At 35.9% G+C, this 24875-nt stretch overlaps 4 protein-coding genes across 12 annotated transcripts; 2 read left to right on the forward strand and 2 right to left on the reverse strand.

Moving 5' to 3' along the window:
- The first annotated feature begins 51 nt into the window (after positions 1-51).
- On the forward strand, positions 52-4493 carry LOC121975676 (NEDD8 ultimate buster 1-like). Its single transcript, XM_042527461.1, has 11 exons — positions 52-499; positions 1548-1670; positions 1779-1875; positions 2019-2054; positions 2132-2316; positions 2410-2512; positions 2864-3045; positions 3122-3199; positions 3673-3775; positions 3857-3950; positions 4042-4493. Exons 1-11 carry the CDS (start codon positions 114-116, stop codon positions 4389-4391), a joined length of 1737 nt encoding a protein of 578 aa, XP_042383395.1. The 5' UTR covers positions 52-113; the 3' UTR covers positions 4392-4493.
- Positions 4494-6077: 1584 nt separating this feature from the next.
- LOC121975677 (titin homolog) lies at positions 6078-13963 on the forward strand. Of its 2 annotated transcripts, none has more exons than XM_042527464.1 (12): positions 6078-6237; positions 6591-7942; positions 8030-8063; positions 8802-8878; positions 10410-10469; positions 10571-10681; positions 10798-10854; positions 11707-11796; positions 11959-12388; positions 13174-13283; positions 13534-13564; positions 13644-13963. In XM_042527464.1, the coding sequence occupies exons 2-12, from the start codon at positions 6626-6628 to the stop codon at positions 13751-13753; spliced, it is 2427 nt and encodes an 808-aa protein (XP_042383398.1). In that variant the 5' UTR covers positions 6078-6237; positions 6591-6625; the 3' UTR covers positions 13754-13963. The 2 variants fall into 2 exon arrangements, with proteins under 2 accessions (XP_042383398.1, XP_042383397.1); XM_042527463.1 differs by lacking the exon at positions 10798-10854 and adding an exon at positions 11488-11544.
- A 392-nt stretch (positions 13964-14355) lies between these two features.
- On the reverse strand, positions 14356-21048 carry LOC121975678 (WD40 repeat-containing protein HOS15-like). Of its 8 annotated transcripts, none has more exons than XM_042527465.1 (14): positions 20792-21046; positions 19799-19944; positions 19370-19712; positions 18271-18365; positions 18152-18198; positions 17185-17335; positions 16941-17004; positions 16321-16479; positions 16092-16213; positions 15866-15940; positions 15482-15535; positions 15341-15408; positions 14995-15069; positions 14356-14914 (listed from the first exon to the last, which is right to left on the reverse strand). In XM_042527465.1, the coding sequence occupies exons 1-14, from the start codon at positions 20943-20945 to the stop codon at positions 14677-14679; spliced, it is 1791 nt and encodes a 596-aa protein (XP_042383399.1). In that variant the 5' UTR covers positions 20946-21046; the 3' UTR covers positions 14356-14676. The 8 variants fall into 8 exon arrangements, with proteins under 8 accessions (XP_042383399.1, XP_042383400.1, XP_042383401.1 ...); XM_042527466.1 differs by having other exon boundaries at positions 20879-21045; XM_042527467.1 differs by having other exon boundaries at positions 20699-20872.
- Positions 21049-21266: 218 nt separating this feature from the next.
- LOC121975681 (soluble inorganic pyrophosphatase 6, chloroplastic-like) lies at positions 21267-24417 on the reverse strand. The gene is made up of 5 exons (XM_042527473.1): positions 23940-24417; positions 23193-23293; positions 22899-23080; positions 22081-22179; positions 21267-21542 (listed from the first exon to the last, which is right to left on the reverse strand). Exons 1-5 carry the CDS (start codon positions 24368-24370, stop codon positions 21450-21452), a joined length of 906 nt encoding a protein of 301 aa, XP_042383407.1. The 5' UTR covers positions 24371-24417; the 3' UTR covers positions 21267-21449.
- Between the last annotated feature and the right edge of the window lie 458 nt (positions 24418-24875).

Here is a 24875-nt window from a genome sequence, read left to right on the forward strand (position 1 = left end):
AGGGGTTGTAGGAAATATGTGCAGGCCAAGGTTTTTTCTATAAATTAGCCCTCGAATAATTGAAGGCTTCGTCTCCTTGCCTTGGGCTTTGCTGCTTCTTCTCTGCGATTACGATGACAAACCCGTCGAATTCGATGGAGGAAGCGAAGAAGACATGTTCGTCGGCGTCGATTGGTTCCTCCGCCACGGATTCCGCGGCTAAGGCTAAGGTGAGGATCGCTGGAGCTTGGTCGGGGGCGGTCGAGGTTGAACTGGAGGCCTGGACGCTGCCGATGCTCCGCGAAGAAGTGGCGAGGCGGGCGGCTGTCGCCCCGGCACTCGTCAAATTAATATTCGGAGGGAAGATCTTGAGGGATGACGACCCGGGGAAGTCGCTGGCGCAGTTGGGGTTTAAGAACAACGCCAGGGTGCTCTCCATCAAGCAGGACGACCAGGGGAAGGCGATCGATGATCAGGCCGCTGCCGAGGACGAGCGTGCCAAGAAGCTGGCGAGAATCAAGTGAGTTTTTTTTTCTCCTTGCTCTTTCTGCCCTTTCTCCTTTTTAGTGTTTTGCTTTCGCTTTGTAAGATAATTTTTTTACTCGATAAAAAGTTTGTCTTTTAATTTTCGTGATTTACGGCTCTAGTTTAGATAAATTTGATCTAATGTTGCTGCAGCAGCTTTGAAATCGTTGAAACTATGGTCAATCAAGTCGAACTGTTCTGTTATTGTTTAGGGACACATAAAAAAAATAAAAAATTGTTGTACTGATATATCGTTTACTCAGAGAGTAGGACTGGGATTTTCGAGCGTAGATGAGTATTAATTTGTGTTGAATTTGTCATGAACGATTTGGCCCTTGTCATGGACGCAAAAAAGAATACCTGATTCATGCGCGGAAACCACTTCATAATCGAAGTGCATTGGAAATAGGAGTTCTGCATAGTTCTGCCTACTATTGTTGGCCATATCTGTATGGTTTTCTATTATGAATTCATCTTTCACCCTGTGGCATTGCTGTCATTCCTAAAAACAAGGAACATAGTCTGGACACTTGAAAAATGTTAAGATTGATTATGGTCTGCAAGATCCTATTTAGGTTAAGAAAGACTAAGGATTGTATTTGGCCCAAGAAAAAAAGTCACAAATTGTTGGTAGAGAATGGTACCCTCTGGGTGGACTGCCCTCGTTCTTTATTACCCTTCTTGAGTAGAAATAGAAAACACAAAGTATAATTTAGGTAAACATCAATGATTTTATCAAGAAATTGAACTTCAAACTGTTTCTAATATCATTATATCAACTTACATTTGAGGCTGATAATTTTTTATGCTTCCCTTTTAAACTTTGATACTGGATCAAGTATGTGCTGAGACCTCCACATTTTTTTTTGTCTCTGCCAGTGCAGTTTAGAATAGAGCACAAGTAATGAGTAAATAATATTTCCACTTCCTCTAGAATGATTGATTAGTCATGCTCATGTTATTGTTTGACATAATTAATTTTGTAACCTGATCTAATATTGATTTATGTTTTCTTAAAACTCAATCACTTCACTACTTTACAGGGATGCTGCTAAAGCTTTAACTGAAAGGCATGCTGATGGTTCGCTTCCAATGGAAAACTACAGTCTAGAGCTCGAGAATCAGAGTGGTCAAAAAATGGTTCTGGAATCTGAATCAGACCGAAAGTATAGTTTTGTAATTTTTTTTGTTTGTGTAATATTTTGATCTTGAAGACTTGAATGTTTTTGTGGTAACTAATGACTATTATCACAAGAGCTTGATGATCTGTGCAGGTCATTAATGTTAGGTCTAATGCTGCACAACAATGCCAGAAGCCTCATTAAAAAACAGGAGTTTAGGCAGGCCTTGGATGTTCTACTCATGGGAGAGGCTAGTTACCCTACTTCTCGATAATTAATTAATTGTGCTATAATACTAACAACGCTATTAGACCTATATGAATCTCAAGGAAAAGTTAGCTATAGGAATAGGCATTATACATGATACTGAAGATCTTATCTTCATTATTGCAGGAGGCTTTATCTCTCTGTGATCCTAAATTTACTGAGGTAAAGTAAATCATTGATTTGTCTGTTGGCATACAAAATATTTGTTGGCATTCACCATTTTTTCTGCTTGTTTTCAGATAGTTGACAACGTACCAATGCTTCAACTAGATGTTGTATGGTGCTATTTCATGCTTCAAGACATATCATGCCTGGCAGTGGCTGGTGTACGCCTAAACATGGCTCGAAAGGGTTTTGAACGCTGCCATGGTAAAGATTCAGATCGCTTGAAGCTCCATACTGGTTATCGAGCAGAACATGCAATGTGAGAATCTCTTTGCTCATTTATTTCTATTACATATTGTGAATGATACCCTTTGTATTCCTTGTTTAAACAACATCTTTTCATCTTGGACAGATATCTTAGACTGGAGCTATTGGAAGGGGTGGTGGCTTTTCATAGTAACAACTTCAGAGAAGCTCGCAGAGCTTTGTGCTCTGCACAAGCTAGATATGCACAAGTACTTTTAGATTTCTAGTGGCTTTTAGTAGAATATTTTTCGTCTTAAATTATAGTTGCAAAAGATCTTTTATCACTTATGATTGCATACATTAACTTTTGATGTTACAGAAAATACTAGAATATATATTTTTATTGTCAATGGATACTAGAAACACTCTCCAAAAAGTCCTAACCCAAATAAAAAGGTGGAATATCTGATTAGACCACTGAAAAACATCTGGAATCTTCAAATATGCAAGCCTACCAATCTTCAAATATTGTTTGTGTGTTATATTCCGTAACAGTTGAAGTCCATTCACGTATTTAACAAACATCTTTTATGCCATCTAATGAATATCAATGCTTTCAGCTTCAAGTACCAGATGAAGGTTTATCAATACTTATAGGAATGGGCTACAAAGAGAATAAAGCAAAGAGGGCATTAAGAATGACTGGTAATGACATTCAGATGGCAGTTCAATTCCTGGTTGAGGAGCAAGATAAGAAAATTCTCAGAGAACAGGAAAACCTTCAACGAGAAGCTGAGATTCGGTACAACTCTATTCCTGTCCACAGAAGCCTTTTATTTTATTAATCTAAGCATGGAATTAATTGTATGAATTTACAGCCAACAGCAGAAATATGGTGCTACTCCTATGAACAAGCCCATTGATTTGCAACTGTTAGATTATTTGGTTTCTCTAAGGTAAGCAATTGCAAACTATGTGGTTTGATATTTCCATCATAAAATGCATACATAGCATATGCTTCAAGTTATATGGGTCATTGAGTACCTTCTTTGCTGATATGATATGGATAAAGCTTGGAAGATGAGGATATTTTGAGCCGGGGGATTTCTTTTGATATGCACACGAAAAAAAAAATCATATGTTTCCACGTGCTCGAACCGGAATTTCCAGGGTACTTGTGGATGTAATATGTATTGTCACTTGTATTGTATATTGGTCCTTGGAGAAAGCATTATGATTCTTGTGAATTCGGAAAATAATCTTCATTCTAGTTTGAATGCTATAGTCGAATTTCCTTTCAAGTTTCCTGTAGGCTATAGGGAATGAATAAGATTTATGTGAATTGGATAATACAGTTGGGATGCCAATAGAAGTAGCCGTGTCTAGCTTACAAGATTTGTATATATATCTTTGCTGATCATCTTTGCAGTTTTCAGAGAGATCTTGCTGCAGAGGCTCTTCGAGTTAATGAAAACGATACCCAGAAAGCATTGGATCTTTTGACAGACCCCGAAAGAAACTTTCTTCTTCAGGTACTTGGATTTCTGTTCTTTGATTTTCCGCTTCATTAGTCTCCACTCATTTCGACTGACCAAGGACCTATCGATCAAAAGAGCCAACTTGAGAACAGAAAGAAACGAAGAAGAGCAAGACGGACAGAGGCAGATGTTAAGGAACTAGTCTCCATGGGGTACGATCGATCATCAGGTACTCCACCAATTGATTCTTTCAATCCTCTTTCTTTCTAAGGGAGCCTTTCACCTTGATGGCTCTAGAGCATCCAACTGTGTATTTGCAGCTGTTGCCGCTGTGGCAAGATCACAAACAATGGATGAGGCACTGAACATACTCGTCGGAGAAAGTTCAGGAAACAATAACCTTCCGATTTGCGATCAACCAATGGATGCTGGGGACGGCCCATCAAATGCCCCGAGCAACGAAGACCAAATGGACGAGGGAATAGAAGAAGATGAAGAAGTGAGGCACACACATCCGAGGGACAAAGCCATGAGGGACAAAGCCATGGAAGATGAGCTTGCGAATGATCTGACAGGGGATGCATTGGCTGACTACGACATTGAGGTAACCAAGGAAGGAGAAGCGATCGCGGAGTATCTAGCTCGGTTGGATTCCATTGCCAATGAATGATGGCAAACTTCATACATAATTTAGGTAGCAGTTATGGGAACAATTAATTGTTATGTACTTTCGACATTTAGCTCGTTTAATAATGTTGATGATATTCAAAGATGGGAGGTTTCATGGAAGAAAAAAACTTAAATGAAGAGCTATAGAACTTGACATAAAAAATAGGTCTATCTATTTTGATGTAAGTTATTAAGTCGAACAAGCCAATTGTGTCGATCAAATTCTACGATGAGCCAGTCGAACCAAAGATAAGTCGTGTGGTCTAGTACATGTCAAATGATTAATCATGCTAAATGGAAGTTTATATTTCACAAACTGAACTAATAAAACATTATTTCTATTTTTTATATTTTATTTATAGAAAATAATTATGCCATTTATTATCTATTATGTTTTATCAATCAAATTCACTAATAATAATAATAATAATAATAATAAAATTCTAGTGCAAACCTTTTATATTATTTAGAAACAATTTAATTTAAGTGCAGTTAAATTGTTATTCATGAATATGTGATTCGATGTTTAGTTATAATATATTTATAGATATTTATTTTTAAAATGGGGTGGGGTGTACAATCATATGATATTGTGCTTCTAGATCATTCGCAGTGAACAATTTCTTATTTACCATGGCAGCTAGTGGAAAGCTTCCATGAGATCAAACCGGTTGTCATAGGTTCAATATTGCCTGATTCAATATGTTTTACCCCCGGGGTTACGATATAGTGGAAGGACGTCAAGTTGTCATCCTAGTATCCGCAGTTTGATTCCCAGCTATGACGTATTTGTAAGGATTTTTCTTTCAAATGAGGTGCACAACAACGGGATGCTGGGTTTCTGTGTGGTCTCCAGCTAGTATTCCTGATTTATTCTAATAGCCGATAGAAAACTTCCGTGGGGTTGGACTTATTGTCATAGATTCGATGTTACCTAGTTCAATATTTTTACCCTCGTAGCTATGGTGCTGCAAAAGAACACTAAGTTGCCATCCAGACGTCTGCGATTTGATCCCCCAACTCTAACATATTTATATGAATTTTTTTCTCTAAATGGAGTGCGCAACCACATGATGCTGGACTTTTAGGCAGACTACTGCGAGTGCTTTATGATTTATCCTGATACTTGATGGAAAACTTCCATGAGATCATGTCAATCGCCCCAGATTCAGTGTTATCTGATTCAACATTTTAGCCCTAGGTTGCCTCAATTAGTAAGTGTATAAGATAATAATTGTAATAATTGGGGGTTAAAACTGAACACAACATTTTATCCCTATGCGGATCTCCACCCATACACTTGTAAATTTGGATCTCTATTAAACTCTTTCCTAGTGACGTGGAACAGTGATAAGGGGCTGCTAACCTAGTGGTACCACATTTTTATAAATATTTTAAAATAATTAGATCATATAATTTATTTTAATTTTTTTTTAATTCTGTCTTAACTTATATAGTTTATGTTAATACGTCACTTTCCAAAGATGAATATTATTAGGAAATTTATACTTTATTATCGAGAAAATTTCATCAATATATGATTATTTTAGGAAAATTCATTTCACTAATGAAAATTACATACTTTCTAAAACATCTTCTCTAGTTTTGAAATATTATCAAATATCCAAATAATTTTTTATCGATGGTATTTAAAAAGGCATATAAACTTTTTGGGAAGGAAATGAAAATTTCCATTTATTATTTCTACGCAGCAGTGGCAGAGCAGCTGCAGACAAAGCAGCGGTTTCGTACGAGGGATAGGGAGGGAACAAGTAGCGGGCGAGTTTGAACTATTGCTCCCCAAATTCCCAGCTTTTGATCGCTCTCAGCTCGAGAATCTGCATCAGGTGCCTGCTCTAGTCGGTTTCTATCGGATTATACGTGTTTTTTTCGTCGTTTTTGCTACGATTTATCTGTTGTTTTGAGCAAGCTCGATGATGTTAGGGTTTTGAAAACTAGCGTTGAAATTGTTCTTTCGCCTCCTGGTTTACCATATGTATGCCTCGTGTCTAGTGCATGTGGCAGATTGTGAAGATAGGGTTTCGAAATCCATAATTAGGTTTTTGCTCGTCGGAAGTTGCTGTGGTTTTTGTTTGCTTTTCAATTTACTGTTCATATTTGTAAAATTAACTGTTTTCGTTCTGTAGATGTATAGAATTTCTTCTGCGTGTTAAAGTTTCGATCTTGCTGTGTTATTTAGGTTGGGGTACGATTCTAGCGTCTAGACCTGTTGGGATGGCAGAAGATAAACCGCCTCCTGAAGGTAATACTCGAGTATATGTTGATTCTGAAGAGCAGGACATGAAACATAAAAGCGACACAGTGGAAGATACTACAATATTGAATGGATCTGGTCCTCTGGAGCCAAAGAATGTTGTGTCTGACTCTGGAGATACAGGAAATAAAGGTGAAGGTAACAAAGATGAGGATGGTAAAGAGATGCATATTGAAGAAAATGGAACTGCAAAAGAAAATGATATTGGAGAGTCAAAAGAAGATGACACAATTGAGGATGCAGGACATATGCAAAAAGAAAGTAGTGTAGAAGAATTGAAAGAAGACAACCCAATTGGGGATGCAAAACCTGTGCAAAAAGAAAGTAGTATAGAAGAATCAAAAGAAAATAGCACAATTGAGGACGCAAGACCTATGCAAAAAGAAAGTAGTATAGAAGAATCAAAAGAGGACAAACCAATTGAGGATGCAAAACCTGTGCAAAAAGAAAGTGGTATAGAAGAATCAAAAGAAGATGACCCAATTGAGGATGCGAGGCTTGTGCAAAAAGGAAGTACTGTAGAAGAATCAGAAGAAGACACAATTGAGGATGGAAGACCTGTGCGAAAAGAAATTACTATAGAAGAGTCGAAAGATGATGATCAGATTGAGAGTGCAGATACAACAGCCACAGAAAATGATGTACAAGAAACAAAAGATAAAAAAGAGATTGAGGATACAATTGCTACTGCTGAGGATATGGAAATGGTTGATGAAGAAGGTGATCAAGCAATGGAGCATGCGACTACTACCACTACACAAACAAATGATGTAGAAGAATCAAAAGAAGACATAAAGAATGAGGACCCAAGTACTGCAGAATCTAAGGATGGGAAGAAGATTGATGTGGAAGGCGATAACATAACAGTTGCCAACCACGGAAAAATATTCGTTATGGAAGGTGATAAGAAAATCGCAGGTGAGGATGTGGAAATGGCAGATGCAGAGGATGACAAAAATGTGGGAGTGGAAAAAGAAGAGAAGGGTGTGGAGCAAGAAGCAAAGCAGGTAGAATCAAAAAATTATATGGAGGTTGAAGAAAATGGTAGTACTGACCAGAAGGACAATGAGGATAAAGACGCTGTAGGGTTTAAGAGAAAAAGATCACGGGTAGAGAAAACAGAGAGAAAAGGAAGCGAAAGTGCAACAAAAGCCATGGAGTTACTAAATAGTCCTATTACTTCATCCATTGAACGCCCTGTGCGTCAGAGAAAATCTGTAGAGAGATTGGTAGAAGTAATTGAAAATGAGGCATTGAGGGAGTTTCAAGTTGAAAAGGTGTTTTACTAATCATTTATTTTTTTAATCTTACTTTTTGAGGTTGATATTTCAATCAATGAATACCTGAGATCTCTATGGTTACAGGGACGTGGCACTCCATTGAAGGATATACCAAGTGGTATGCTATTTCTGATATAGTCCTATTTACAAGTTTCATATTGTCATTAAGTGAAAACTTTATGTTTCCTCAGATTTTGTTATCTTCTCTTTGCATCAATAATTGTCTCCTATTGAGAACAATTGTTTATGCCTAACTACGATCTCATCAGTTGGTTTATATGCTCAAATATCTTGTTATTGTCATTTCTTTAACTTTATAACCAACACTCCACATGAATTTGTTGTCTTGCTTATTTAAATATCTTCTTCAGATAAACATAATTCTCTTCACAGATTGTTGTTCTTGTTTCAAGTAGTTACCATGTGACATTGTTATCCCTATCATGTATGATATACATTTTTACTGTTGCTCTTCATTGGTGAATTAAAAATCTATTCGATAGCCATCTTACTGGTATGTTAGATTTTATCTGGTGAAATAGATAACAAATTGGAAGGATGCATGTAGAAGTTATTCTCAATTGTAGGCTTAAATACTTTGTCACCAATTTTAAAATCTTTATATATATGAACTCTCCCCTCAAACACAAAGAAATATTTTTACTTGCAAATAAAATCCATTGTAAAGATTGTTGACAGGATTCTATTAATTCAACATCTAAAATCCAAAATTGTATTACAGTTTAATCTATTGATGGTACATCCCATATCTTGTAGTTTACTTTCCATTTCCTTCATATCCATCAATTATGTTCTAATTATATAATATTCCATGCGTGTCTGGCTTCTGTTCCAGTGGCTCACAAACTAGCAAAGAAGAAACCTGATGATATTAAATTGATACATCATACCCTTTTTGGAAGGAGAGGAAAGGTATTGAGTATTCCTTTTTTCTCTATAGTATGCTATCATTCTTTCTGATTGCTACTACTGTTGGTTCAGGAGTGTTGCACTTTTGATAAGTATTGTCTAAGTTGTTTGCAATATAAGTATCATGTTGTTTTCGGATAATTGGTCTATTTTCTAATAGCTTAAGCTTTTGGGAGTGGTGATTAGTTAATTAACTTTAACACGGTAGGCTTTGAATTTCACCTATGTCAAAAAAAAAACATCAGTTTATTGGAGCAATAAGGTGATAACGCTCACCCCACGCAGCCCAGTATTCCCCAGGTAAATGACGGGGGCATTTTTGCCCTAGCACAACCGCCCTTTGCATGGAAAAAAAAAACAGTTCGTGCATTAAGAGGTTGAGACTAATCAAGTCTAGTACCCACTCACACATGAAGGGGAGTATTAACAATATAAATGTATAAATTGACCTTTTTCCTAATAGCTCAAACTTTTGAGTAGAGAGGTAAGCTAATCGATATGGTTTACAATATAAGTATCATGGTTTCTGATTGGTTTATAATTTGTTTATAGTGGTTAGGTTGACTTTCAAATGATTTAATGCTGCTTCAATATTCTACAATTTGACTGCAAAAGTGTGTTAATAGTTCATAATATTGCATATCGTGCTTCTTCTTGGTTTATTGGAATTATTCTGAACTTTGGTATTTGCATGAAGCTGTGATTTTCCATATTGCATATTTTTGGTTTTCCTAGATTTTTTTTTCTAAACTTTTGAGAGTACTATTTTTATTAAATGAGTGTTTTTGGGAAACACATCGTTTTATTTTCGAATTTCCACATTATATTTGATTTAGTTGAAAGTAATAATCAGATAATTAACTTTTTCCATTAAGTGGATCCTTCAATGATAAGGAAAAAAAATTAACGCAAAAGAGGTGGCAACCTAATATAAATCATATAACCCTGATTCTTGTACATCTTGCTAGGTTGATAGCCCTTGCTAGGTTTTTATCAATCTCTTACTATAACCCACAAGGAATCTACGCCTAAGATAACTACAAAAAGAAAAGATTATTTGTCCTCGCTTTCTTATTTTTCCAGCTTCTCTTATAGATGCTACGTTAGGTCACTCACCAGTAACCTACATAATTACACAGTTGTCAATCTGAACAAACATTCTCAATTATTATATCTTTCTTGTTACTATGCAATGCAATAAGAGTAGCTTCAATCATGATTATCGACATGGTAACTTGACAGGCCTTTTACCTCAATTTGTTGAAACCCTTCAACAATGACTGATGTTGTGGCAATTGTGCTTCTCTTACCTTGTGCTGTGAATGGAGGTGTATCTTGCATGTGAATCAAAACTTTTCACTTGATGGTCTCAATCTAGTGAGTCTTGAAAGAAGGCTTAATTCTAGTTAGTACCTCAAGTTTGTGTAATTGCAAGTATACTGCTGTTATTTGTACCTATAGACTAAATGTATGAGTCTCAATTACAGCATCACCAATGTATTTTTAAAAGATAGTTGATATGATTTTATTGCAGGCAGTGAATTTCAAACATCATATCCTCCAGTTTTCAGGTTTTGTATGGCATGAAAGTGATGTAAGAACAAACTTACCCTTTCGAGAATAACTGGCTTTGTGCTTATTGTAGTGTTAGTTCTCTCTTCATTTTTCCTCACGAGCTAAATTTATCTTCTCCAGGAAAAACAGAGAGCTAAAATGAAGGAGAAACTTGACAAATATGTAAAAGAATCACTGTTGGATCTATGCGATCTGTTTGATTTACCTGCTTCCAAAGCCAATTCTAGAAAGGTAGGTGGATCTTTCATATATAAGGTTTTAACCCATTGTATATGATCACATTGCCTCCTCATCTATGTTTTTATTTTTCTGATTATCTCACATCGATTATTTGGTTGACATTGTAGGAAGAACTTGTAGAGAAACTGTTGGACTTCTTGGTTGCTCCTTACCCTAATATTGAAGTAATATTTCTGAATTGGACAACTCTCTTATGCTTTTTTCTTAATGTTTTAATGATGATGGATATACTTTTATTGAAAAAAAAGAGATTATTCTAAAATTGTTGCTTTAGTCTTCAGTAAGTGCTGCAAATTTGTGTAATTGCAAGTATACTGCTGTTATTTGTACCTATAGACTAAATGCATCAGTCTCAATTACAGCATCACCAATGTATTTTTAAAAGATAGTTGATATGATTTTATTGCAGGCAGTGAATTTCAAACATCATATCCTCCAGTTTTCAGGTTTTGTATGGCATGAAAGTGATGTAAGAACAAACTTACCCTTTCGAGAATAACTGGCTTTGTGCTTATTGTAGTGTTAGTTCTCTCTTCATTTTTCCTCACGAGCTAAATTTATCTTCTCCAGGAAAAACAGAGAGCTAAAATGAAGGAGAAACTTGACAAATATGTAAAAGAAACACTGTTGGATCTATGTGATCTGTTTGATTTACCTGCTTCCAAAGCCAATTCTAGAAAGGTAGGTGGATCTTTCATATAGAAGGTTTTAACCCATTGTATATGATCACATTGCCTCAACATCTATGTTTTTATTTTTCTGATTATCTCACATCGATTATTTGGTTGACATTGTAGGAAGAACTTGTAGAGAAACTGTTGGACTTCTTGGTTGCTCCTTACCCTAATATTGAAGTAATATTTCTGAATTGGACAACTCTCTTATGCTTTTTTCTTAATGTTTTAATGATGATGGATACTTTTATTAAAAAAAAAGAGATTATTCTAAAATTGTTGCTTTAGTCTTCATGGAGTTCGTTCTATTGCCTTCATTTCCTAAGTTTTTTTTTTTGGTAGCAATCAACAAAATCCAAAAAGCGTGAGAGAGCGGCCAAGGGAAGTTCTTCAAAGAGAATGGATGGTGCACATTCAAAGAGGTCCAGGAAGGTTTGTATCAGAAAAATGAACTTCACAATCCGCATTATGTCATTCTATGTGTTCTTCCCTTTGCATTTCAAAATTTCTTGATTGTCTCAGTTATTAATATTTGATTGTGTAGTTTGTTTGTGGTAACGGATGAATGTATTAGCTGATGCCTTTGATTTGCAGAAAGCGAACAGAGATGATTCCTCTCTGAGTGAGGGTGATAAAAGCTTACCAGAAATGAACGATGAAGATGAAGTCAATGATAACAATCCTCGTAAAGGCAAAGCAATTGAGCTTTCTGAGAGTGAAGATGACGAGAAAGAAACTTATGATATGATTGAAGAAGATGAACATCAAAAAGAGGATCTAGGAAAGGGTGACACAAATAAGAAGAGAGTTTCCAAACAGAGGGAAAAGGTTGGGACCGACTCTAAGGTAGAGTCTGTTTCTGCAACTACCAAGGGTTCTACTAAACCATCATCTTCCATACTTGCCAAAACCAAGGATGGTGATGATGATCTAGGTGCAAAGGTCTTCTCTAGGAAGAAGAAGATGTCTGATTCACCCAAGAACAAGTCAACTATTAGATCAGCAAAGAACGAAAAGGATACTGGTAATCTATCAGCCATAAATTTTCATGATTAAAGTACAGTGATATTGTTGAGCACTATAATTTATCTGACTACTGGATGGATGGGTTTTCTATGAGCTATGCCAACCACTTTTCTATTTACCCGCACCGTTAACATTATGCTCTGTTAAAAAAGGTATGCTAAGATAGAGATGATATTTTCAAATGTTACATCACCTACATGTCGCATTAGGAAGTAAATGAAGGCTCAAAAGCCTACTCACCAACACACTTACTGTTCTGGTCTCATCCTAGTCAATCTCTTTCAGTTACCATTTGGCTTGTCTCCTCATGAGGCTGTCATTTTAAGTTTCAGTCTCTTTGTTGGGTCGTTGATCGATCTTATTTTTGCAATTATGGAAATATTGCTTAATTGATATTCTCCTGTCACAAATCTTTTTTCCCACACGTCACCTTTTCCTTAGAGTAAGTGTTTTATTCTTGTTGGCTCTGAAGCGACTTTTTACATTCTATTAACATATTTGTGTATCCTTAATTCAATGGTACTGGTAACATCTTTGTTAACTCGATCTTGAAGTTGTTTAAATCAGCCTGGTTTGACAATACTTGCAATAGCTTTTTGTCCATGACAATGTATATTTTCTTGTCTTTAATATTATTGGCAAATTTTTAGTGATTTTTGTTTTCTTCAATATTATTATTTTTTACTCCTTACTAGACCGTTGACTTCTGATGATTTTTGTCTTGGACTTGTGTGCAATTAGTTTTGTTGCATTTATTCTGAAATGCATTCTCTTTTGATCAAGGTAAAAAGGCGGGTAAAGACAATGTAGCAAAATCCAAGGTCCAACAGCCTGGTAAGGAGGAACTAAGAAAGAAAGTATGCGAAATTTTGAAGGAAGTTGACTTTAATACGGTGAGTTACTTATACGAAGATTGTTTTTTGTAGATTGCTACAGTTGTGCACACAACTTGTTAGATTGTAAATTTTTAGTAAAATGCCTAAATTACCCTATTAGTAATTTTTTTATAGGAGCTACTTTTTATGATTATGATGATACTTCTGGTAAAATATCCATACTATTGGTGCTCTCTTCTATTTTCAAACAAATTCCCAGTTGTTTAGATCTTATACTCGCTTGAGTGTCCAATTTTGTTTGTTTCAGGCAACTTTCACAGACATTCTGAAGCTGTTAGGTATATGTTATCTTCAGAATTATTACTTGTTTCTTTATTTTCGATCCATCAACTAATTTTGACAACAATTTTCTGTCAGCTACACATTACAAAGTGGATCTGACCTCACGAAAAGCATCAATAAAACTCATAATCCAAGAGGAGCTGACCAAATTGGCTGAAGCTGAAGAGGAGGATGATGAAGACTAGGAGGCGAAGCAGAAAAGATGTGTTTTTTAACTAGCAAGTCCACTCATGTAACGTTCTAATTTACTTGTAGCCACAATGTGTTTTTATTCGTAGGTGTAGATGTATCTGTGATAATTATGGGGTTCTGGTTGTAAACTAAACAATGGAAATTTTTATAGTTTCGGTGTATTTGTTTAGTGTTAATGGACCAAGTTTATTTTATTTCTGACATGATCAAAACTCAAGGATGTTTGTGTTTCCATATATTCCCTAATTTTTAGGGCCATAAATGAGTTTGGATAAAGTTTTATGTTGTTTAAAGTTATTTGATAAGATAGTTGAGTTTAAAATGAATTAAATTGTTGGAATGATGGTTCATGATTGAGTTTTGGTTAAATAATATAGATTTATTTATTTATTTAAAAAAAAATTAGTGTGGGTAAAATAAAATCATCATCTTAGCCGATTTTCCTAGATAAGAGGCATGAGATAATTTAAAATAATATTTGCACCTATCAAATATCAAATAATACCTCTCTAATGATAATTCCTACCTCGGTATTAACTCGGCTACATCCGCGAAGCTTTATCATTTTCAAGTATAGTTCTCATGGATTTTAATAAATTTAAACTCGATTTGTGTTTCGTTATAATTTAAATAGCCTTAGTTTGAGAATTCCTATCATTTTACACGTCATATTATTTGTAAGTTGCACTTACAAATATATACTGATAAAAAGGAAGAGAAAAAATTTAAAAAAACAAAAAACCTTTGCTACAAACTGATGACCCCGAGTCTCACAAAGTTGCTCGGTTGTGACCTAGCAGATTAAAAAAATCTCTGCCTAGTAACTCGAACCCGGTTCAGTAAGGTTTGGTCAACCTCTGCCCTATCAGATTTACAAACTTCTAATTATCGCAACCTTCACAATTGACTATACATTCTACATCCGGAAGTCCATGACAGTGATGATATTGTTGAGGAAAAGCATCTTGTCGGAGAAACACGCCGCTACCTTGTCACCTTCCCTGTTCCAGCATACCTCAAAGATGCCGCCTGGCCCCTGGTAAGTCTTCACTAACCTCCCTTCTTTTATGGACCATATGTGCAGCGACCGATCCAACGCTCCGCTCGCCAAGTATTCACCATTTGGACTAAATGCTATAGAATATACAGCGTCCCTAGTATTTGTGCAATAGATGGAAATATACAATTATTAGTATAAGAGAGGAATGATGAGATCAACTAATGGTAGACTTACTTGTGACCATTCAAGCTGCAAAGAAGGTGTCCATGCTCGATGTCCCACAATTTAATCGTAGAGTCATAAGACGCACTGCAATGGTGTGGAAGTTATCAGTAATGTGATCAAAGGCATCTGCAAGCAAGTTATATGACTATGCTGAGGTTCGCAAGATAGTTTAAGACGTAAAGCTACAGAAAGAAAGGTTGAACATCAAACAGTCTACAAGGAGTAACAATCGCAAAGGAGAAGGCTGATTGGAATGTTTATACGATCCAGAGCAAAGTACGAAGAAAGAAAGCTACGGTTGTAATTTGTTCCCGGGACGAAGGTATATACCCAATTGTGCAAAGAAATTACTCACGTAGCGAGAACTTGATTTGAAGTATTTGTGCACGGACCAATTGGCCTCCATCTAATTGTGTATATTTCCTGAAAATGAAAACCACACTGACATGAGCGAGTAGAAAGAGTAAAAGAATTTAAACAAATGAAAGATTAGAACCTTGCTATGATCTCTGAAATCATGCAAATATTTATCCTCCTTCAGACTCCATATCTGTATATTATTCACAGAAAGTCATAAAACATAAATGGGGCAAAAAGTAAAGTGGAAAAATAAGATCCATTGATCTGCAAAAGACAATTAAATATAAAATTTAATCAGTTTGCATATCTATATTTATTTATTTATCTGGAACAATAACAACTTTTGAAATGATAGCTTATAGTTGCTCGAGCAAAGATGAGTTGAATTTTAGTGCTGATCGGGTTACAATCTAGCTAAATTTGTAAACGAATTTATTGTGCAACTTGCAAATATCAAAAGTTATTCACATATTGAAAGATTAAGCTGCAGAAAGAATTCTTCTCTAACATGTTTATTTACCTTTGCAGTCCCATCATCAGAGCATGAAGCCAATAGGGTCTGAGTTGGATCCCATTTAGCAGCATTAACTTCGGCCTAAATGAAAAGGTAAAAAATTGATTTAAGGAAAGATGAAATGTATCATTATTTGCGCAAAGGCAGTTAAAATCCTAACGATTAAAATTGCACCCAGGTAAGCATGTTAAGGTGCATTTGATCCAAAGATTAGAACGGACAACAGTTATACCTTGTGCCCAGAAAAAGCCTTCAACGGGCAAGTCTCACCAACCTTGCAAACATAGATCATGTTGTCGGCAGAGCATGAGGCAAAAGTACAATTGTTTTTCCAATCAATGTCAAATATTGGCGCTGGAAAACAATATTGGCATCTACTACAGTGATCCTTGTTTAGCTGAAGTTAGAACATTTAAAAAATTCACATTTCGATGTCTCACTGATATAAGAAAAACAAGTACCTGAATGAAATTTAAATTGTTGTTTGCATTCCCAAGTGTTTGTATCCCACACAATAGTAGTTTTGTCAACACTGCCACTTAGGAGGAAATCACCCTTCTTGTTCCATTTTAGTGAGAAAATGGCTCCTTCATGTTTCGCTAATGTGCTTCTCAGTTCTCCTGTTAACCATCCAAAGAAGGAAAACTAAAACCTCATCCAAAAAACATGATTTTGGATATAACAAAGGCAAAGCAAGGAAGGGTATTTTTTTTATGACTATTAGTTCAGTTATGCATCTCTTTTCCTTGTTACTGAGGAAAAGAGATCCAAGGAAGGGTATCATAAATCATGTCACTGAGGACAATTTTTCAGTAATCAACATAAAGTAATATCATAATCAGATCAGCCGCTCTCTTAGTGAAATCTAAATAAACTCCTTGTTTTTTAACTTATGTGTAGATTAAGATTGAAAATGTTATATCAACAATGTGAAAGAACTTAAAACATGAGTAACATTAAAAACTCTATCTTCTTCACCAACCCAACAAAAAATATAATCTCCATAAAAAATATAAGGTGGAAGGAAAACATAACCCTAAAATTTAAAGGAGAACATCCAGCTATGCAAAAGTATATTTACCATCTGGGCTCCATACTCTTGCTTGTCCATCGTAGCAACCAGTAGCAAGTAAAGAACCACCATCCTGTTAGACAAATAAATTTGAAAGTAACATTAAATGGTGTTCATAAGGTATCACAGAACGGTTCTAGAGCAGCAGCATCACTCAAATCGAACCATAACAACTGCAGTGATAAAGAAAACAGATCTAATAGTTAAAAACAAAAAATGGGAAAAACAGGCATGCCCAAGATGCAAAGCTTACATTCCAGTCTAGGGTAGTGACATCTTTGCACTTCTCATTTGCTCTACCCTTGAAATGTTTAAGGATATGAACATTTGAAGGTAAAATTTGCACATCTTTGCAGGATGGACCATCTGGAACTTTCCAAATCCTTGCAGTTGAATCACCAGACCTACATTTCAAATACATATCATATTTAAGACGCAAAGTTAGAACAAGATAGTATAAAATTGTCAAAGAATTCAGTGCAAAAGCTTATCATCCTTCAAGATACGGGTAAATTATCAAATTTAACCAAACACCACAAAGACCAAAGCAAACATCCTGAGGTATCATAAATCGCAAGTGTTAAACGACATGAGGATCTATGGTAGCTTATCTTGTTCATGAAGGTAACAAATATTAGTTCAAGTTCAAATAGGAACTCTAATGGGGAACAATCATGGCGACAATTGGTTTGGGGCTACCTAATTAATCAAATTAAATTGAGTATGGTGTGACATTTTCCAAAGTGAACCAAGTCACCCTGTGATTTTGACTTAAATCACCTTAATCGTCATTGTGGACTAAAAAATAAGCTAGACACCTCAAAAGCCATAGATATGGTTTTCAGTTTAAAATATTATGTTTTGTATCTTGAAGATGTTTTTTTAAAAAAATCAACTTGGTGGTCATTTACCATTAAAAGATACATTATTGAGGATAACAAAGGGGTTTTGAAGAGGTGTCAAGAGAAAAGATGATTATAAAAATTAATAATAACAAAGAACCTCAATAAATCATCCTAATTATCCTTTCCATATAATCTCATCAAGGTTATAAGTGTAGAATGCCACATTTACAATTTTTTTTTGGATAACCTATAACCGCTATTATCTCAACATCCTCCATGGCACTAATTTAGCTTTATAAAATATAAACACAGAACAGTGTAGCTAAAAGAACTTCTAATAGGCTCATATTTATGCTCTGAAAAAGAAATTCTCACCCGGAGGCAAGAAGTGAGCCAGCTGGGCTCCATGCACAAGCAAATATCTAAAGAAATATTTAGCACAAAGTAAGAATATTATCCAAAACGAAAACTTGAAAATAAGCATGGAAACAAACCTCAGAACCATGTCCTTCCAAGATGGTCACTTCAGAAGACGAGATCTCACAAGCTAAAGATTGAGAACTAGGTGTGTTGTCCATTTGTTTTGGCCCTACAAGAATAAAAAAAACAAGTAATTGAGTTTACTAAGACAAATAAATGCAAGTGAACAATTAATTTTCCACAAAAAAGTATGCACATATATACTTGGTGAATATGCCTCAATCTAGTATATTGTCAGGTTATGTCATCAGTTCATCACCAAGAATTTTTTTTTTTAACAAATTACATATACATGTCATAAGGGACATGCAACTGTTATTAAACATATAATTTGACTACAAAGTTCTCCTTCCCAGAATAAGTTAAGAAGAGATAAAGCATATGTCTAAGAGCTTTGTTACAGGGAAGGTCTCATATTATGCATTAATATTCCTTAATTGATAATGAACAGCAACTGTTATTCAAAAATTGTTGAAATGGTTGCTTAGATATGCTTCAGCCACTTTGGATTATGTGTAGATTGTCAACTTCCTAAGATATGATTCATCTCTTTTGTACTGTTGCTGGTGTGACTTTCAGTAACTCTGTCAAGAGCATAGTCAGTGATCTGGGGTTATATGACAAGACTGTATATATGCATCTTCCATAGTTATCTAATATATGAGACAGGTCCATCCTCATGAACACTATTAATTCAACAATAAGTCTATTAGTTCAAATGAAAAAAAAACCAATTTAAATTTTACATAAAGATTAATGCTGTTGTGGGATTAGAAAGGGACTATACCCGACATATCAAGCTAATTAGTATGCCAACAAGACAAATATAACATGATAAAAAAAATCATGCACCCAACAAGAAAATTGATTAAGAAGTTTACTTGATTTTTTTTTTTCTGCATTTTGATCTACTATTCATTTCTTTGAGGATACAAGTCCAACTGCACTAGTGAATTGAATTGGTTACTGAAATAAGTGTAATTTAAAAGAAATGAAGTAGCATTTAAAACACAAGACAAATAGATGATAGATCCTTAGTAGACTACATATATAGTCGTGTAACCTAAGAAGTTGTCCAGGAGGCTTTTTATGGAGTAATGAAAGAGACTTCACCCCTAGAAACTTTATGCTTTCCAAGTTTACTCTTTACTTTGGATTGGGAATGTCGCTTTTCCATTTTCATCACCCTTTCCTTAACCTTCCCTTGGTCATCATCCACATCCATCTTATCTTTATCGTCTTCTTGATCTCCATCTTTCTTTTGCCTTCCTCCTGGTGTCTCACCTTTAAATTGTTCTTGTTCTCGAGCATGCACATTATCTTTAATTCTATCAGATTCCTTCTGAATCTTTTCTTCTCGCTTAGCTTTTACCATTATTTGTAGTTCATCTACACTCTTTGTGATGAGATCCAAAGGTTGCAAAAAGGAAAAGTCATCTTCAGAATCTACATCATTCTGGCAAATTTCAAGAATCACAAGTGGTGGTTATCAACATACTCAAAAACAAAAGAAAACATGGCTGACAAGAAGGACATGCATACATTATCTAAGTTAGCTTCCATTTTAACATACCGCAGACCTTTTTGTACTAGGGTGACAAGAGCATCTGGTGGAACTAGATTTCCATCAATGGCAAAATTGTGAATGCCAGCTTCATATCCCAAAACAAATGATGCATGAGTCAAACCTGTTAAAGCCGCCAGGTTAGCAATGTCACACCAAGCCATCTTTTCTACAAACATAAACTCTTATCAAAGGCTCTACGTGATAGCAACTTTGAGTATTAAAGAAAAATGAGTAGATTGGAAAACGTAGTCAACTTGAAGCATAAGAGTAACAGAACATTAAGTTCTCAAAACAAGATATTATTCACATTCGAAAGGAACACTGAAACAGTTAAGCAGATGCACTAACTCGACAGCACCACAATAAGAAAACAACTATTCCTTCCATGAAAAAAATCAGTTTCCTAAAAACCCCAAGGAACATTATGCATCCTGCCACGTCTGGGCAATCTGATGGTCACGAGTTATTTCGATGAATTAAACACTTCTTTTCTTAAAAATAAAAAAAATTGAGTTGGACTTGGACAATAAGAGAAATAAACCAATTCCATAACGGTGCTACACTTTGGACGTCTAGGCACAAGATTACAGATATTGCGGAGTAAGTATAAACCAAAGAATGCAACAAAAAAGCTAACATATTCTTAGGGGCCCTAATCCACCAATTCTCCATTAAGACGAGAAGAGAGACCACAATCCACCTCTTCAAAACTTATGTGGGCATAACTTATTCAATCAGAATTCTAATAGAACAAACATATTAATTCAAAAATTCATCAAGAACAATAAAGATTAATAAAAAATTCTAATAGTCTTAGAATAAGAAGAGCATTCGCAATCACTCGTGCCCCGATAAAAAGAAGTACAGAAAACAACCCAAAAGGAAGACATCCTCAACGCCATTATTGTCCCTTCGAGTCGCTCCGTCTCTCATCAATCAAACGATTATTTCCCTAGTGATTCAACTACCTAATCGCCTGATAGAGAAGATAGTGTATCCGATTCGAGAGGAACGGGAGAGTAATACGACGGAGATCGAGGACAAGAGACGGCGACCTGATTCCTGGAGGTAACGGAAGACGAGGAAGATGAGCTCGGTGGAAGTGATAGTCGAAATCGTCATGGAATCCACGGCCGAGATTGCTCCACCGTGAAATGAAATGACGACAAAATCGCATACCGAACTCGATGGTGAACTAGGGCTAAAATACAGGGCCTGGATTCGAATGGCGGCCGGCGAATATATAGGCGCGAGAGTGTTCAGTTAATTCTTGGGAAATTTCCGTTTGTTAACTCTTTTAAGGTGATATGGATTTTATTATGGCACATTCGATTCAAAATGATAAGAATTGAAATAATTGTTTATGAGAATTAGAATTTCATATAATATATAATAGAAACATTTTATTCGTGAAATGCAATAGGTATTTCAGCTGGATTTCAATATTTGATGAGTAAAAAAATAAAATAATCAAAATTACTTCCTTAAGAAACACTCCAAAACCGTAGTTTGGATAAATGCTATTCTTTGGTTTTGCATATTCTAAGCACAAATTTGAACTCTTCACCAATAAGCCTTCTTGGCGCTAACCTCGAATAATAATTATTATTATAATTATCATCGTAATCATACGAGAGAAAGATCTCCTGCAGGAGCCGATCTTTTCATCAATTTCGCCCAAGATTCATTTGTCTCTGTAATAATCTTCAATGCATAATCCTAAAATACAACACAAGGACAATAAGAATCATGTAAGTGGCAATATGCTTGATTGTATGAAAGAATTTTGGGAGAAATAAAGTTATACTCAATGCATTTGATAATATAATTGTTCATATGGATTTACATCTTTTGATAATGTAGTGGAAAAGGAAATGTATAGTGTGAAAATATATTAGATAGGATTTAAAGTAACAATATACATCATGATAAATTTAGAAGAAATCTTAAGGAACCTAAAAACAATCTAAGATGGAACAGATAAGGATCAAAGTAAACGGATTCACTTTGGAACTCTGAAAGTTCAAACGAACATTTTGTTATTCGGCAATGCCATTTTAAGGAGCAGATCCAACCCAAAATATTCTCCTCCATTAACGTCAACTATTTGTTTAAGGTATCAGATCCAGTAATATTTTCTATGAGATTTAATAATATTAAGCCTATGAGGCATCCAAAACTGCATGTATGTAACAATCAGATAGCAGATTCTGATACTGAATTAGAGAGCGAAAAATGAAAGTCATACGAGAATTACCTTGTTTGCAGCCTTATTGCCAAGACCAAACTTATTGGCAGGCTTTCCATCTGGAATCTTGTAGTCTCTGAACCAGTCTCTTATGGCAGTAAGAGTCCCCTGAAGAAATAAGCCATCAATTGGTAAGGAGCCGTAAACCACAACATATCATGCATTGGAATCATCATTTGTGCATTTCAAAGAGAATGCCAAACTAGCTTTCTTTATAATTATTGAGAACTGTAACACTGTGTTATTGCTCAACTCTTATATATTCTTTTTTTAAACATGAGTACAGTGTATACTTTTAGACATTCTGTACTAGGTTCTATATATTTGTCGATTAAACACCCTTGAGAAATTCTGAAGAAAGTCCTGCCAGTTGCAAACCAGTGGTCTCGGATATTCAGACACTAAACTTCAAAATTGGTTAGATCAAATCTAAAATAGGAAACAGACTCAGAGAAACATAATTTGCATTTAAGAACAGGTAGCTAAATGGGAAATCCAGTAAGGCCTTAAAAAAAATTTGTTTCAAAACAGTTATATGCTGTTTGGATTACTCGAACGTGTGGGCAGCAGGCCAAACAAAGCACACTTTGGACATGAGATTTTAGGTCATAAAAGAAAAGCTAGAATTCTTAGTATGTTTGAGGTACATATTTATGTGTGTGTGTATATTCAAAGGCAGTTGGTTTTTATATATATAATAAAACCTAGAATCCAGTTATTTATCATAAACATATATAACCAACAAAACAAATGTGCATTCAAGTAATGAGACAATGAAACAGTGGAATATTTGAAAGCTAACTAATTTATGTCAACAGAAACCATACTGGAAAATGTTTCTCGACATCATCAGCATCATTTACAAGTGAAGCTCGAGGATCGTCCAATGAAATTGCAACAATCTTCCAGTCAAGCTCTCCTTCATCAATCATAGCTAAAGCTGCCAAAGGCTTCACTTTGAGAATGTCACCAATGTTAGCACGCCTTTCACCTATTTCTACAACATCAACTGGAAAATGAAAAAACTTAAGACATGACATTGCTGCATTCCGTGATACCTTTGCTAGACTATAAAAAATATTCAAAAAGTGGCGGCAACAAAAAGAGACATTCTTCTAAACCTGGATCATTATCCCCAAATGCCCCTTCAACTTCTGCATTAGCAAAAGATGGGTCTTCCCACGTCTGAGGAAGCAGTCCATAATTCCAGTTAATGTTGTATCTGTAACATAGAATGAAAAAACAATTGACCATCAGACAGAAATCATAGTCAAGTATGACAAATAATGAATGGATGACATTTGTGACCAGTCATAAAATCTATCAAAGAACGGACTATCTGTATTATCTAATCCTTTTCAATTAGTTCCATCAGGTAGAGACATGAACTCGAAGAACAGGTTTGCACTTAGCTATGCTTCCTGGAATGTACGCTAAATGACTAGTGTTTTGTTTTTTGAGAAATAAAGATCTCTCATTGTGGTGTAAGTTGCGCTATCAAACTTGGCATAGGCAATTGACATGGAGAAATGAGAATTTCCATCTGGGTATAAACGTAAATGTAGATCACTCCGATGGTTTGATTGATCATGGTTGTGGGAAAAAAGACAATGTTAAGAGGATAGCCGTGTTGGAGACAATGCGCGGTTCACCTACACTGCACTGACACAAAATCCCTCTTTTAAGAAGTTGCAGTTTGATGCGAAGTTCATTTATGAAAATTTTACTAGAAAACCAATTTCGCGGCATCCAATCCATACTATTATATATTATATTTGTGATTAAAAAGCAGGAGTTTGACGACCAAAGAAATATCAGGAAAACTACATAAAAAATAAACCAAGCTAAAGAGTTGCAAATGTCCTCACGGGTAGTATCGGAGCTTCCCCTTCTTGGTGTCCTGCTTTATAGGCGTGTACGCCTCATCGGTGGCGACTTCCATCTTCGCGCTCGTCTCCTTGGGGATCTCCACGATGAAGTTGTAGACCCCGTCGCCTAAGTGCAAGGGCACATCGTGCCACGGCGACATCTTCTTCCCGGATCCGTCGAGGAAGAATACCCGGTAGTCGAGGGTTTCCGGACTCCCTTCCTCCCTGACCTGGAAATCGGATTTGAGGAGGGCAGAGGGGGCGACGAAGTGCCGCCGGGAGATGAAGGAGACGAGCCTCGGCTTCGCGGATGAGAAGAGGAAGGAAGCTCGGTGGCATGAAGGGGCAGACCGCGAGCGCAATCCGTGGAGGGCGGCGGTGGAGGTGGCGGCGACGAAGCGGGTGGCGGATGCGGTGGCGGCCATTGCCATGAATTGGGAGGAGCGGGGGGCGATGATTGGATTTGGATGGCATCTCCGAGCCGCCGTCACCTGCCTTATAATTGAACCGGATCAAGGACCAGAATCAACCAGATCGGATCAGTTTAACGAAGACTCGGTCTTTTTGGAAAAAAAAAAAAAAAAGTAAATGAAAAAAGAGAAATTACGGGGGCTTATTCCTGAATGTCTCCAATTATTCAAATTTCATTTTGGTCCCTCTCTTTGTTCCAGAAGAAATAGATGTAGGACCAAGAAGAAGAGTGATGGAAGACGAAAGCGAGACGCTACATTCAATCTCAAGACATTTATCTTATTGGGGAAGAGGACTCAACATGCTGGAAGAAATTTTTTACATGCATCTAACGAGAAATCGAACATGTTCACAGCAAATCTTTTTGGTTCAAAATGGCGAATGGCGAGATGAGATGGATCGTAATTGCAGTCGAGCAACCAACATTACGTTTAAGATGCTGCTGTATCAGCTGACTCTTCATCC

Source organism: Zingiber officinale, chromosome 4B, assembly GCF_018446385.1.
Source record: "Zingiber officinale cultivar Zhangliang chromosome 4B, Zo_v1.1, whole genome shotgun sequence".
Lineage (NCBI taxonomy): Eukaryota > Viridiplantae > Streptophyta > Magnoliopsida > Zingiberales > Zingiberaceae > Zingiber > Zingiber officinale.

What these genes read in the sequence shown, in the direction of transcription:
- LOC121975681 (XM_042527473.1), bottom strand. Translation starts at nt 24,370, where the DNA reads ATGGCAATGGCCGCCACCGCATCCGCCACCCGCTTCGTCGCCGCCACC. An exon ending in GGGAAGCTCCGATACTACCC is followed by an intron (nt 23,294 to 23,939) that starts GTGAGGACATTT and finishes TCTATGTTACAG; the next exon opens with ATACAACATTAACTGGAATT. An exon ending in GCAATAAGGCTGCAAACAAG is followed by an intron (nt 21,543 to 22,080) that starts GTAATTCTCGTA and finishes GTTGTATTTTAG; the next exon opens with GATTATGCATTGAAGATTAT.
- LOC121975678 (XM_042527465.1), bottom strand. Translation starts at nt 20,945, where the DNA reads ATGACGATTTCGACTATCACTTCCACCGAGCTCATCTTCCTCGTCTTC. An exon ending in ACAATTTAAATTTCATTCAG is followed by an intron (nt 16,214 to 16,320) that starts GTACTTGTTTTT and finishes ATTGTTTTCCAG; the next exon opens with CGCCAATATTTGACATTGAT. An exon ending in AGGCTTTTTCTGGGCACAAG is followed by an intron (nt 15,941 to 16,091) that starts GTATAACTGTTG and finishes CTTTTCATTTAG; the next exon opens with GCCGAAGTTAATGCTGCTAA.
- LOC121975677 (XM_042527464.1), top strand. Translation starts at nt 6,626, where the DNA reads ATGGCAGAAGATAAACCGCCTCCTGAAGGTAATACTCGAGTATATGTT. An exon ending in GGGAGTTTCAAGTTGAAAAG is followed by an intron (nt 7,943 to 8,029) that starts GTGTTTTACTAA and finishes CTATGGTTACAG; the next exon opens with GGACGTGGCACTCCATTGAA. An exon ending in CCAAAGCCAATTCTAGAAAG is followed by an intron (nt 10,682 to 10,797) that starts GTAGGTGGATCT and finishes TTGACATTGTAG; the next exon opens with GAAGAACTTGTAGAGAAACT.
- LOC121975676 (XM_042527461.1), top strand. Translation starts at nt 114, where the DNA reads ATGACAAACCCGTCGAATTCGATGGAGGAAGCGAAGAAGACATGTTCG. An exon ending in GAATCTGAATCAGACCGAAA is followed by an intron (nt 1,671 to 1,778) that starts GTATAGTTTTGT and finishes TGATCTGTGCAG; the next exon opens with GTCATTAATGTTAGGTCTAA. An exon ending in CACAAGCTAGATATGCACAA is followed by an intron (nt 2,513 to 2,863) that starts GTACTTTTAGAT and finishes CAATGCTTTCAG; the next exon opens with CTTCAAGTACCAGATGAAGG.